The sequence below is a fragment of the Cervus elaphus genome, chromosome 18 (assembly GCF_910594005.1).
Source record: "Cervus elaphus chromosome 18, mCerEla1.1, whole genome shotgun sequence".
NCBI classification, from domain to species: domain Eukaryota; kingdom Metazoa; phylum Chordata; class Mammalia; order Artiodactyla; family Cervidae; genus Cervus; species Cervus elaphus.
This window is the reverse complement of record NC_057832.1, coordinates 109,821,930-109,836,155: the sequence shown is the minus strand read 5'-3', so window position 1 is coordinate 109,836,155 and position 14,226 is coordinate 109,821,930. Positions and strand designations below refer to the sequence as shown.

Here is a 14,226-nt window from a genome sequence, read left to right as displayed (position 1 = left end):
CTGTGGCACTAGGGTCATTGGGGCCCTATCTTTAATTATATGTGTGAAAGATATTTCCCATTACTAAATCTCTTTAAAGAATGAGTTGCTCTAATGGTTCTGTTTATGAAGTCATATAGTGCTTTAATTATTTATGCTCCATCTTCTTCCCAAAAGGGACTTGTGGTCTGTGAGAAATAGGTATATAATTGATTTTAAATTTTTTGTTGTTTACTATTCCAAGGCTGGCAAATGATCTAAAAATTATAAGATGTAAATAAAAACTAACTACAGGTTTCTTTTCTCATTCAGTTTATAGAGATTAAAAGATGTAATAGATAATTTTCTCTTCTTTTAAAGGAAAAGTATGTTTCTTTAGTATGTTCTAGGCATTTGGGATTACAGTAAAAACAATGTAAGATTTCATACACTTTCTTATAAAGTATAATGGGACTCTTAAAGATTAACACCATCTACATTTTCATTCTTTCTTTCCTTTTTTTTTCCTTTTTTAGATTCTCGCCTCTATTGAGCTTCTGGCCCGCTCATTGCCAAAAATTCACCGCAGTGCATCAGAACCCTCCTTGAATCGGGCTGGCTTCCAAACAGAGGATTTTAGTCTATATGCTTGTGCTTCTCCAAAAACACCCATTCAGGCAGGGGGATATGGTACGTTTCCTGTTCACTGAAACAAACTGAGTGACTGACAGCGTTTAGGAGGGTAGGGACAAAAGAAAGTGAACATATATTTGCTTATATATTTGTTAAATTGAATAGGATTTTCTTTTTCTTTAAAGGTGAACATAAGAACATGGATGTTTTTAAAATCTGGATATAGTTTTTTCCCCAGTGTAAAATCCATGGTTAGCATTAGATTTTCAACAGTGAATTTTTTTTTTTTTTAATTAACAGACATTGCTGGAAATTTACAGTACCTTTTCCAGAGGCTTTACTTCCCATTCCAAGTTTGTTTTGTTTACTTGGTTAGTCTAATCATTAACCTTTAGTTAAACTTTCCTCACCTACCTGTTGCTATTAGCTAGCCCGCATCTATTAGGGGCTCCTAGAATAGCACTCTGTGTGTGTGTGTTGCCAGGTGGGAAACTGATGGTGAGTTAGGCTGTGTTAGTGAAGGTAAACTGACCAGGTCTAATTAGGAATCACTAGAATGGAATAAGCTTATTTTTATTAATATTTTTTCTTATAACTATATCTTTTTGTAATAATTTAGAAAATACAATTTTTCTTCAATCCTTTACAGCAGTCTAAATAATCGGTATAGGTAACCAAAGATATTACTGAGGAGTGGCATGTTTGACATGAGTAACATAGTTTAACTTTGGGTTTTTAGTTAATATTTCCTTATATATTAAGGATGTCTTACACATTATAGGGGCTTCCCTGGTGGCTCAGAGGTTAAAGCGTCTGCCTGCAATGCAAGAGACCTGGGTTCGATCCCTGGGTCAGGAAGATCCCCTGGAGAAGGAACTGGCAACCCACTCCAGTATTCTTGCCTGGAGAATCCCATGGACGGAGAAGCCTGGTGGGCTACAGTCCATGGGGTCGCAACGAGTGGGACACAACTTCACTTTCACTTTCACACATTATACAAGTCAAATTTGCTGACAAAAGTATTGCCTCCTCTTCCTTCCAAAAAGCACAGCAGAATTCTCTGAGAACTTGTAGGTTGGTTTGTTTTCTTTTGGATAACTGCGGTTGCCAAACAACTAAGTAATTGATTTTTTAAAAATTATTATTGCCTTAGATTATACTCACCTCTCATGATACCTGTTAGCAATCACCTTATCCATGTGTCTTGTAAAATATCTTTCCTCCTTATGTTCTTTGCCCAACAGGAGTCCACTTGTTATGAATGAATGCTATTTTCTTTTTTGATTCCCCAGTGTAATTAGTATGTTTAGTGCTTTCTAGGACTCCCACTTTCTTGTATAAAAAAAAATAACTAATGTGGCAGTCAGCATATTCTTACTGTGAATCAAGAGTCTTTACTGGGAATCAAAGTGAGAGAAGCAGCATTGCTGTTTCAACTTCAGAGTCAGCCTAGGGACCAAAGCCAGCCTGTTAAATACACCTTCATTTACTCAGTTTGGATTTGTGATGATTTTCATTATAGCTGACAGTTCAAGGTTATTCAGCGGCACACAGATAGTTTCTGCATAAATGCCGTTCTTGAAAATAAAGGAGAAAATTGGGAAGACTTTACACTAATAATAGTTTAGTCTCTAAGTACCACAGATAACACACACCATAAATAAAATTTTGAAATATTTTATTTCTTTAAGTAAGTTAGATTTCATCCAGGGAAATCACTCATTGATAAGTTTGACATAATTTTTGCCCTTCATTTGGGTAGCTTAAGATAAAGAATACCATTCATGCTTTTAAAAATCTATTCATAACTTTTAGTTTAGGAAGAGTAGTGAAAAAGAACATTTCTTGTATTTTAAAAAATGAGAATAAGAAAATCGTAAAAGAATGTAACTTATTCAAAAACATCAAAATTCACAATTTCTAAATTTTCCAGTGACACTAAAGATGCGATTATTAGTAACTATTAGTCTGGGTTTTATTTATTCATGAAGCTGGGTTTTATTTATTCATGAATTGAACAGCAAGCATGTAGCTAGCAAAGTTTTTACAAAATTGACTTTGGTCTGTGGAATGTTCAAAGGTTTGGGCAAGAGTCAAAGGATCTTTTTATTGATAGAGCTCTTTTATAATTTCCCAGCATAGTTTATTCACTTTTATCTTCCTGTCTTTGTTCACCCTCTTTTTCCCCCCAGCACTATCCCTACACCAACACCACCCAGCCAGCGCTCCACCTCTGCTTTTGACTCTTTTCGTTCCTTCCTATACCAGTCTCATTTGCCAGAGGGCATTGCTAAACTCTTAGAACTGCTCGGAATACTCATTATACCATCCCTTGACATTTGAACATGCCTTCACAGGGTTGCATAGTAATTCTCTTCTTTCCAAATTGGGCCCGCTGGAAATGTTATTGGGAGAACATTAAAAATGTAGCAGGTGAAATATTTAAATAACATGGATCCAGAGAAGTATGAAGTATTAGAATGATACATGGTAGTTTTCCTTTCTGTTGTTGCTGTTTGTTTGATACTGAGTTTTAGATGTGTTTGTTCTTCAAACAAGAAAAACATTTTCCTAACCATATGTAGAGTTAATTTTTTTGACTAAGGAATTGAAACAGAAGGACAGACGTTCACTCTCTTGCAACTGACAGCTTCTTTCCTAAAACCTGTACCCTCGGATATTTTCATTAAAGTTGATTGATTTCCTTCTTCAGAAGGCAGCCATTTTATAAAATGTTTTACATTTTAAAAGTTTACTAGTCAGTGATAAGGAATGAGGTTTGTCTTCTTGATTTTAAGTTATTTAGGGATCACAGCATTTAAATAAAATACTTCAGGTTTGTTTATTTTCAAATATTACTGTATTGTTGAACCAGCCATTTAAATCCTAAGCAAGTAGTTAAACACATTCTAAAGTAGTGACTATTTAACACAGTAGCTTATCTGGCCTTTTGGCCAAGTGGATCAGTCTAAATGTAAGGAAATCATCTATCCTTTTTTTAAAGTATTATGAAAACATTTCATGACAGAAACACTTGGCCAGTTACAGTCTCACTTGACGAGCATCGAGCACTTCTGCAGCGCCTTTTCTGTGATTATCTGTCTAAGTTTTAAAGTTCAGTGTGGCAGTGCCAGGATGCTCCTCATTTTTTATAAACTGCCTGAAAGGTCACCACAAAGAAGGAATGGGACTTCCTCTTGTTTCAAATGACTGCCCCTCTACATCTAAAACAGGGATATATTTGTATACAAAATAACATTAGATTTTTCCTAGACTATTTTATGTTTAAGAAATTTTTATCAGATTATATGTGTAACAGTCACTGAAATACATTTAACTCTGAAATTAAGGGTGATCATTTAGTAATATCTTAAAACTAGTTAGTAAAGTCCTTAGCTTTCAAATAAACAAATACTTGATATTTGAGGTGTCTGAAATCTTGGGGTCTTCCCAAGTGTTCTCTGCCCTTTTCCTAAATAAAATCAAATGGAAAATAGAGCTTAGGTTATTCTCAACCAGAAAGGAGGTTTTTAAAAAGTTTCATTTTGACCTCTGATTGATTTTTGGTTAATAATTAAATTAATATACTGAGATTTTTTAAAAAGTCAGAGTATCTAGATGTTTCATTTTAAATAACTTTCACAGAAGCAGATTTGGCTCTTACATCAAATAAAATAGAGTAGAAGTTGGGATTTAGAGATTTCCTGGTATGCAGGGAAGAATAAGCAAGAAAAAAGGTTTGTTTTCCCAAAATCATATCTATTGTCTGTTACCTCTGTCTTTTCTTAAATTGTCTGTGATTTCAAAGACATGTAGAAGGAGTTTTATTGATACCTAAACTATGAGTTCTTTTTGTTTTTTTAATGTTTTGGTTTTTCGGCCAAGAGGCATATGGGATCTTAGCTCCCCAACCAGGGACCACACTCACACCCGCTGCACTGAAAGGTGAAATCTTAACCCCTGGAACACCAGAGAAATTCCTAAGCTATGAGTTCTTTTTGTCATCCCCTCCCCACACCCTCCACCCCCAACCTAAAGTCTGATGATGAAATCAACAACTCTTCTGGTAGCATCTACCAGTAGATTGTGGTAGCATGATCTTTAGTTTGCTTTATTGTTATTTGATTTGAAGTTTGTTAGTAAGATTTTGTGCTTTGCGGGGGTTGTGTCATTTTATTTTTAAGGCTAATATTTAAGTTTGTCAAGTAGAATGCTGTTCAGATTATAATAATGAGTAGGAAACATCTGAAGTTTTTTTTTAAGTTATTTTGAACATGGTATATACAATTGAGCTTAGAGTTTATCATTTTCTGATATTCTCTTACTTAAAAGATGAATTCTAGCCATTTTTTATAAAGATTTCTGTTAAGCAAATCCTGTTTTCACATTGGCTTCCTTTGAGGAGTTTTAGATTCTGCTGGATATGGTGACTGCTCATGAGACTGTTGAAAATTACTTTTAAGAAATGTATCCAAAAAAAAAAGAAATGTATCAGAATAGTTCTGAAAAAAGCAACCTTAAAACCATAAGCAAAGGTAATAAGAATGTTTATATATTTCTAGAGTCCCTGTTTACATAATAGCCTCTTATGGTTTTACTTTAAATGTTTTGCTTTCCAAGGTTTTAGTAATTTGGCTTTTTTTCCAGTCAGTGCCAAACTCCCCAGTTCTTTTAACTTTAAAAAATCTTTTACCCTTCCTTGATCTTTTGACTTACAATAAATACCTTGGTTAATTGTTTGTTAAAAGGAATCCTTAAATGGAAAGAGACAATAATACTATCTGCAGTTCCAGTTAGTAGTAGTATTCAGAATGGAAAAACAGATTATTCATTATTGAAAATTCATTATTGAAAATATGTTCATTGTTAAGACCTTGGACTTTGGAATCAGTGCCTGGCTATGCATTCCAGGTCTGCCATTTTCTGGCTGTGAAATTTTGGACAAGTTACTTAACCACTTTAAACCCCAGCTTTAAGAAGTAAATTAACCCCAGTAAATTAAGAAGTAATAGCACCCACTTCATAGAGTTGTTATGAGGCTCAGATGCAGTGCAAATGTGTTTAAAGTATTCAGGGAGTCACCTGGTATACTATAATAGACAATAGAATAGTTGCTAATATTATCAGCATACAATCGGAGGATTCTGTCAGCCAGTCGTTAGCAATCTGTTGTTTGTTGGGACATGCCAGTGTTCTCTAGTAACCAGTTGAAATCAGTAGCAAAAAAACTATCTAAAAACGGATAGATTATTCTTCATTTAAATAGTGTATTCATATAAGTGATTGCTTGGATCCTTATCAGAAGTTGCTGTTACTGAAAAATGATGTTAAGGCTGACTAAATTGTGATAGTTGTCAGTTACTAGCCAACTTCCAGAAATGAACTGTGGTGTAATTAATAAGAGGAACCTATCTCTAGTTTCGAGTAGAAGGTATGGACAAAATAGTTGGTGAAAAATAACGTCTTGAAGCCCCCAAATTCAGTAAGCTTAAAAGAGTATAATACCTCAAAGGGTCGGTCTTTGCGATTTAAAATTTGTATGCTGAGAATGATCTTCATTGACATGTGCCTATATGTAATTTTTTGATAGTTTAAAAGGTAAAATGAACTACAAATGGGAGAGGTCTGAATTTTCTTTCCTTCAGTCAAATGTGTAATGTGGACATATTATTTGACCTATAAATTTTATCTTTTACAAAAGGAGATTAATTCCTTCTTCTTCCTTCCTAATAGTTGCATTATAATAATGAAAATGAGTTGATAATTTGGGGGGAAAGTATTCTACAAATCAACCTTATTATTTTACCATTGGTTTCTGAGAAGTTTTGTTCATTTGAACTGCTTATAGCTTGATTAGAATCATAGCATGTAAAACCCAACTGGGGGATTATCTGCAGATTTAATGTAGTATTATGTAAGTTGGCTTCTTTCATGGTTTTGACCATTTTTGCCTGTCATTGCTAGATCTGTAATACATAGCTAGTCACCTTTCAGGTTTCAGCGAGGCTTTTCTGCGTCTCTAGGCTATTTGAGATAACTTTTTTAAAATTAGCTCTTGTCCTCCCTCTACAGGAGAATTTGCAGCCTTCAAGTAGCCACACCATCATGACAGCATCTACTCTTATTTCTTAAGTCTTGTGTTCGTACAATTTGTTAACATCAAAACACAGTTCTGTTCCTCAACTCTTTTTAAAGATAAAAGTTTTCAGTGCATAAGCTGGTATGGAACAGAAGGAAATTTCCCATCCAACAAGAGAGGGAAGAATGTTTTAGGAACCAGAATTCTCTGCTGCCAGTGCTTCTTCTTCACCACAAATACCACGTGTATACAAGTCTGCCCACTCCCAGGAAGAAAGAGGAGAGACCCTGAGTTCTGACCTTTTGATGGTCAGGCATGATGGAAAGAAACCGCTGCTACAGCTTGGGAGATTTGCTCTGGGAAGTCTGCCAGTCAACTTTGCCCTTCTAACCACCAGATCAGTATGTGGCTGATCGTCTGATGGGGCAGTCGCAATCACCAAGCCTCGTTCTCTTTCCTGTTCTGGGATTGTGTTGTGGAACCCTTTCCCCTGGCCACCACCGGTTCATTTCTGAGGGATGGAACAAAAATGCAGCATGCCCTTCCTGTGTGGTGCATGTTCAGTCCTTGACAAATTTTTACCAAAATGAAGCTACTTTATTTAAAAGGAGGGTGAGAGGTGAGGAGGTCGGTTTGGGTGTGGAGGAAAGGGAATGCTGCATCTTTTTCCTGGGCTGCTGGGGCTCTGGCCTTGGCTTCCTTGCTCACGCGGCTCCCTGCCTGGCGGGCCGGCCGGAAGTGGCGCGCATTGCCTTCTTTTCCCATTGGGTCCAGCAATGAAGACAAGTGTTTGGGGATTTTTTTTTTCTCCACCATGTAGCAAGTTCTCAGGAAAATACAATTGATATCTTCCTCCTAAGCTCTTCCAGTCAGTCACCAAGTACTTAAGTGGCTACTTTGTCCAGGGCACAAAATGCCTGTATCTAATTAAAAGCCTACAAAACTGCTTGATAACAGTTTTGAATGTGAGACATTTATGTAATTTAAGTGTAAGGTACAAGTTTTAATTTCTGAGTTTCTTCTATTATATTTTTATTAAAAAAAGAAAATAATTTTCAGATTGAATTGGAATAAAATAATATTACTTCCCACTAGAATTATATATCCTGGAAAATTGTATTTTTGTTACATAAGCAGCTTTTAAAGAAAGATCATTACCCTTTTCTCTACCTAGATATATGGGGAGTCTTAGCTTAATGACAAATATTTATAATTTTTAAATTAATGGTACTTGCTGGATCCACACTAACATCTTTACTAAATATCTCATTGTTTCTTCCAACTTACTCCTACACTACATCCTACATCTTCTTAGTCTTTTATCTAGAATATGCAACCTCAAATAAAAATGGTGGTATCTTCATTCATTCTCCTCCTTCCTTTTTTCCCAAGCCTGATCTTCAAAAGGTTGGTTAATTTGGCAGCTGAGTTCCCCAGGCAGAGAATAGAGCAGTTTTAGGTGTATTGGGACTGAGGGAGGATGTGTAAAGATTAACATCAGTAAAGAACTGCTGTGGAATAATTAAGAACCTTCTTCTTTATCTTTATAAATGGAGAATATAACCTAATCATAACCTCCCTCAGCCTTTACTAAAGTGTGGCATAAATCACAGTAGTAGCAAAGAAAGAGACTTTGGATGTGTTCCTGGTCAATACCTCCCTTACCATGAATATAGACTCTCTTAACAAGATTTAGGAATGTAAATCAAATGTACCCAGCCCAACCAAGCTATGTAGTAAAAGACCTGAACAATATTAGGCAGAACCTATAAATCAGGGAATTAGAAATTATTTGAAGTTTTCAAACTGTAAATTGCCCTGCTGTCTTTCAGCCTACTAAAGCTTACTGCCGTTACATTATTTTTGCTACAATACCTACATTCAGAGGAGGGCCTACTGAAAATTCCATGGATTTGTAAAAGATTGTCCCAGTAAAGTGGAAAATAATCCTCAAGTTATTAATGAGTTTGAAAAACAATGAGGTCTTAAGTCTTTGGTGAGTAGAGCAAGATCCTACAAATTTCAGAAATTGTAAAAATGATTCATGCTGATTTAAAGAGCATCTGTGTGCATAATACTGCCTCTCTTTTAAAAGCAGTGTCTATTTTTCTTTTTAAATTTGTCCCCATAGATGCTTTTGAACATGAACATGCTCGTGTTACCTTTTCCGTGGTTGGGAAGAGCCAGGAGCTCTCAGGCAGGGCCCCCTCCCTCAGCCGGGCAGAAACTGCCCAGGAGGAGCTGGTTATGGAGGAAGCTTAGCGCTGGCATTTTCACAATTCAAGGTGATAACTCTTTCTTCTTCCCTTTCTGTTTTAGAATAGATTGCTATCTGATTTGAAAAAGGGAAATAGATTTGATCTCAAATAAATCTGTGCCCAGAAGCCAGGCTCAGGGTGTTGAGAGATTTGTATAGTGCCCTCAAAAAATAACAAAATTTTAGCTTTCCTTTTTTCTTCTTTTCTCCATCAGATTCTTTTTTCTCTAGTTTACAAATGAGACGGAAAAGGAATTTCCCCTGAGTTTTGTATGCCTTTTTTTTTTTTTCTTGATGCTTAGACTACAGATAGGCATGTTGAGCTCCTAAGAAAATACAAGGAGAAAAAAAAAAAGAAAATACAAGGAGGAACTCTTCGTTGTGCAGAGCACTTTATGAGTAGTTTGTGTGGATAGGATGTGACTGCTTCCCTGACAAGCTTGTGAGGCTGTACTTATGTCTTTCCTGTAAGGCGGCTGCAGTGCCTTCTGTAGTGTATATAAGGAAAGGTTATGCCTTCTGAAAAATCTCAGAGCAACCATAAGAAGATTATTTTAAAATACATAGTATTACTGATGGACTTTTTCATCATTAAATTAGTCTAGGATCTAAACTTTTACCATTGAAATAATATTGACCAAAAAGCAATTTATAAAAGGGATTTGTGAACAGAAAATACAATGTGATCATTTGTACTTATGTGCACCTTAAAAGAGGATTCTGTCTAGCTGTCAAATTCTGGTTCCTTAACATCCAGTCCTTGATTGTGTTTGAGATCTGGTAGGACATGCTGGGGCACGCTAGCAGATAAAATCCCATATACTTTAGGATAGATGTTATATTTATGTCAGAGTTGGCAAAGAGCATTGTGTAGTAATAAAGAATTCAAGACTTCAGCACTGTCAACCTGAAACTTTGTAAATATTTCCTAGATTGTCATTTGATGCAGTCACGGCTCTTTGTCACACAATGTTATCTTTTCCTCATCGGGCAATGTTCGAGCTGCTGCACGCCCCTCCTCAGATCTCACCTGCCCCTCCTGTACATTCACCTCTCCAGCCCTGTGCACACCTCATTTAGCTTTAGTTTGAAACACATTGCAGGGTTCAGGTGACCTCTTCAAAAACTACCTCCTCAGAATGAGGTAATGAATAGTTATTTATTTTAAGATATGAAAAGTCAGGAGCTCTAGAACATGAAGATGATCTAAGATTTTAACTTTTATGTATACTTGTATTTGAGCACTCTCCTTTTGTCCTAAAGGGCATTATACATTTAAGCAGTAATACTGAAAAATGTAGCTCAGAGTATCTGAATGTTGTTGAAAGTGGTGCCAGAATCTGTTTTAGGGGTACGTATCAGAATCTTAACCTTAAATCGATTGCATGAAATTAAATAGTTAATGGTAACACTTGACTAACAGATATAATTTTAATTTTCGGTAGGCTTTTAGCAAGACAGTACATTTTCATAATGAGTTAGCCACAACTTCATCACATGCACAGATTTTCCTATTGAGATACTGCCCAGTTAAGAGGGTAGAATGATGACCCATTTTTCAAGATTCTCTTTGTCCAAACTGGCATTGGGAGTACTAGAATATCAGCACTTTGAAACTAGTGATTCCAACTATTAGGCTATTAATAGCAAAACAAACCAAACAGACAAACTGCAGCCAGACACAGAAAGTTTACTGTGAGTATAAACAGCAAATAGGTTACAGGTCACACATTGAAATGGTGTAGGTAAGGCGCTAGAAAAATACCTTGACAATTTGCCAAATGATCTTACTGTGCCTTCATGATGCAATAAAAAAAAAAAAAGCTAAAATTTTAGCAGAAATCAGTGATTTGTGAAGAGAGCAGCCACCCTGGTCTAACTCAGCTGTGTTAATATTTTTTAGTGTGCAATTTAGACTGCAAAGATAAATGCACTAAAGTGTTTATAGCCAAAATCACATTTAAAAAATGAGAGAAAACACAAGTAAATTTTCAGTGAACAAAATTATTTTTTTAAAGCACATAATCCCTAGTGTAGTCAGATATATTTATCACATAGAGCAAATAGGTTGAAATCACAATTCAGTGACATTTATAGAGAAACTTTTTCTACTCCCATAGGTTCTTCAAAGCATGGAACTTTTATATAACAGAAATGTGTGACAGACATTTTAAATTTCTGTAGTTTGGGGCTGAAGTACTGTGTGCTGGGCAGCAATCGTATGTATTAACTAGTGAGAAGGGAGAAATTAAGGTACAGGACAGAATTTGATTTTCTGGTTCCCAGAGTACTGCTGCCGACCTAGACACTGAGTTTCCAGAGACTGAAACGTAAACTTGCCGCTCAGGACTCATTTGCAGATTCAGTGGGACTGTCCTGCTTGTCCTGTTCAGAAATGCTCTGAGGGCCAGGTGGGGGCTTCCAGGGAATCCTCTCTGAGAGGACAGCAGACTAGCTAACGACCTGGTGGGCGGCTGTGAACTGGACACACTTCATGGTGTGCTTCTTGTATCTTGATTCCTCGCCACCCTCAAGAAGGGCTTCGGCGAGTTCTCTAGACATTTCCACCAAGGTGTGTTACTAACACCCATAGGTTGTTGAGCACCCGAGGAGTGCAGTAGCATCTCTGCATGACTGGTTGGCCCGAGGAGAATAAAGTGGCCAATGTACTCATGTTCCATGTTGCTAGCTCTGGTAAATTGAAAATACTGGTAAGATTTTTGTTTCATCAGTACACTGGAGAGTAAGCTTTGTTTTGTTGTTCTTAATCAGTTTTCACTTCCATTTGGAAAGACATTTAAATTGAGTTTCAGTCCTAAATTTTGCCAGTCATGGTAATTAGCAGTTTCTATCAGGTATTTTTAAAGTAGAAGAGGATAGAAACATAAGTTCTAAAATCTTAAGGTAACCGTGGTTTATTTTAAAATGCTTAGGGGTGGTTAGTCTCTACCTCAAAAAAAGTGATTGAGTGAATCTTTTATTTCAGCATTCACAAGTTCGGCTATTGTTTTTGTAATACTTTTTTGATTTTTTTTTTTTTTACCTTTTGAACCCCTTTACCTAAGTGTCAATGTAGTTTTATTAATTACTAAGTCAGTTTCATTAAAATGTTTATTTAGCAGTTTTGACTAATTGCAATGATATAATATAGCCAGTTGTGCATGAGGACACAGCCAGTGAGTATATCTGAGGTTTTTTTGTGATGCTTTTTTTCTTAAGACTTCTGTAGATTTATGAAGTACTCATTGAAAACAACTAAAATACGTTTATTCATGTTGGTATGAAAAAAAAAAGCTATGTGCAGACCATCTGCTGCTTCTGGCAGGCTGAGCACGTTGTCCATCACCCACAGGTGGCTGGTTCTCATCGCAGAATCTACGTAGGGAATCGGGTGTGAAATTCACTTAAGAGATAGAGCAGAGGAAGTGTTCTGTTTACAGGAATGGAGATGCGAGTTATGAGTAAGTTGCTTAGTCAGTTGGCTTTGTTTTTGAAAATTACTGTGTTACATTTGTGTGTTAAGCCTTTTTAACCTACTTGTGTTTTGACAGTATATGTCACATAGGAAGAAACCTCAGACTAGCATAAGCAACAAAGCTCACAGACTAGGCACAAATGTAGACAAAATGGACCAAAATGGGAGGGGGGAAGGTATGGGAATAAGTCTAGGGTAGGGAAAAATTGATGTGAGGGTGGGAAATAAACTGTAATTACCTGAAATAAAATGTAAGAGTGCAATAAGTGTGCTTTTTATTCTAAGCTGTGAACGGGTTTTTAAAAAAAATCATTCCTTCCTAATGCATTTGCCTATGTTCCCATAGCTGATTAAAACCAGCTATATAAACATATGCCTTTTTATTCATGTTAATTACCAACATAAATGGCTAACCTTTACGTCTTATTTATCTTCATGTTATGTTAGTTTACATACAGGGATGTGTGTGTGTGTGTGTATGCTATAAATTTTCCCTCCTTCATTTGAAAATGCATTTGTTGGGTCCTCTGTGTTTCCTTAGGCCATGCCACAGGTCATAGTCTCAGCTTGGCCTTCCTATCACCTGATTTGAAGGACTATCACAGTGACGTAGCTCGTTCATTGGTTGTACACACTCTAACCCTTTTCCTTGCTCAGCAATTACTGTTTCTTCTAAAACAGGAGTGTACAACCATGAGATTGAAATTAACTGTTTAACATATGTCCCTTTGAATTCTATTTATTAGTTATGATTGCTCTTTGGTTTGGACCAAGAAAAAGGAAATCCCGCCTCCCCACCTTTTCACTTACGCTTAGCTTGAGGACAGTTCTTCTATAAGAGAGGAAAGGGAACTCCTTCATGTTTTAACCGCGGCGAGTTAATGGCCCTGGTTTACACCAGACCTTACAGTGATGCATGTTCACATCCCTCTCCTCTCTTGCTGCCAAAGGTTTGGGTTTTATTCACTTCAGTTCTGCTCAAGCATTGAAAAGGTTTTCATGGAGTCTGGAGTGTGCCCAGTGAAAAGATGGTTTTTAATTGTCCACAGACCTCTCTGTACCTGCTTTGCAAAAATTACAAAGGAGTAACTTATTTTTAAAGCTTATTTTTCAATTCATAAGACATTTATTTTCAGTCAAATGGATGATGTGTCCTTGTCCCTTAATCCTCAGTGTTTGCTTGAAGTTTTTATTTTTATTTTTTTTTTTCATTTCTCCCCATCCCCACTTCTTGATACTTCCTGAGTTCTCTTTCCTGCTCAGGTCCTTTCATTTGTACTTTGGAGTTTTTTCTCATGTAAATTTGTACAGTGGAAAATATTGTTCAGTTTGGATAGAACGCATGGAGGATTAAATAAAAAAGATAGCTGAAATTCAGATTGAAATTTATTTGTGTAAAGTTATTTAAAAACTCTGTACTATATAAAAGGCAAAAAAAGTTCTATGTACTTGATGTGAATATGCGAATACTGCTATAATAAAGATTGACTGCATGGAGAAGTCTTTATGAAGACAATTATTTTTCTAGCACTGTCACATTCAGTAATGGACGTAGGGTTTTGACAGTTCTTTCAGGCAGTGGAGGGACTTGAGAAGTGTACACTGTTTCATATGTAATGAAATTTTATATATATATTTCAATTACTGCTTGGTGGGCAAAAGGTATTTATATGAGAAATACATTTAAAGTAAGTTGTCAAGATAAATACTTGGTACTTTGCACCAGTTACCCTCTTGTAGAAGTGACAGTTTTTGTCTGATGTTGGTGATGATCCTCAAGTACTGTGTGATGTGATGTGATATGACTGTCCCCCTTCCAGTGGC

The 14,226-nt window shown here is 36.2% G+C and overlaps 1 protein-coding gene across 4 annotated transcripts in view; it reads left to right on the top strand.

The window, feature by feature from the left end:
- BRAF (B-Raf proto-oncogene, serine/threonine kinase) overlaps nt 1-13,907 on the top strand; it is a 162,358-nt gene extending 148,451 nt beyond the window's left edge. For 3 of the 4 annotated variants that reach the window (XM_043872315.1, XM_043872314.1, XM_043872318.1), the window contains 2 exons: nt 495-648; nt 6,664-13,907. In XM_043872315.1, the coding sequence (XP_043728250.1) occupies nt 495-648; nt 6,664-6,686 (177 nt within the window). In that variant the 3' untranslated portion in view covers nt 6,687-13,907. Of the gene's footprint in view, nt 1-494; nt 5,127-6,663 lie in introns of all 4 variants that reach the window. The other variant, XR_006334923.1, reaches the window with a different exon arrangement.
- The last annotated feature ends 319 nt before the right edge of the window (nt 13,908-14,226 follow it).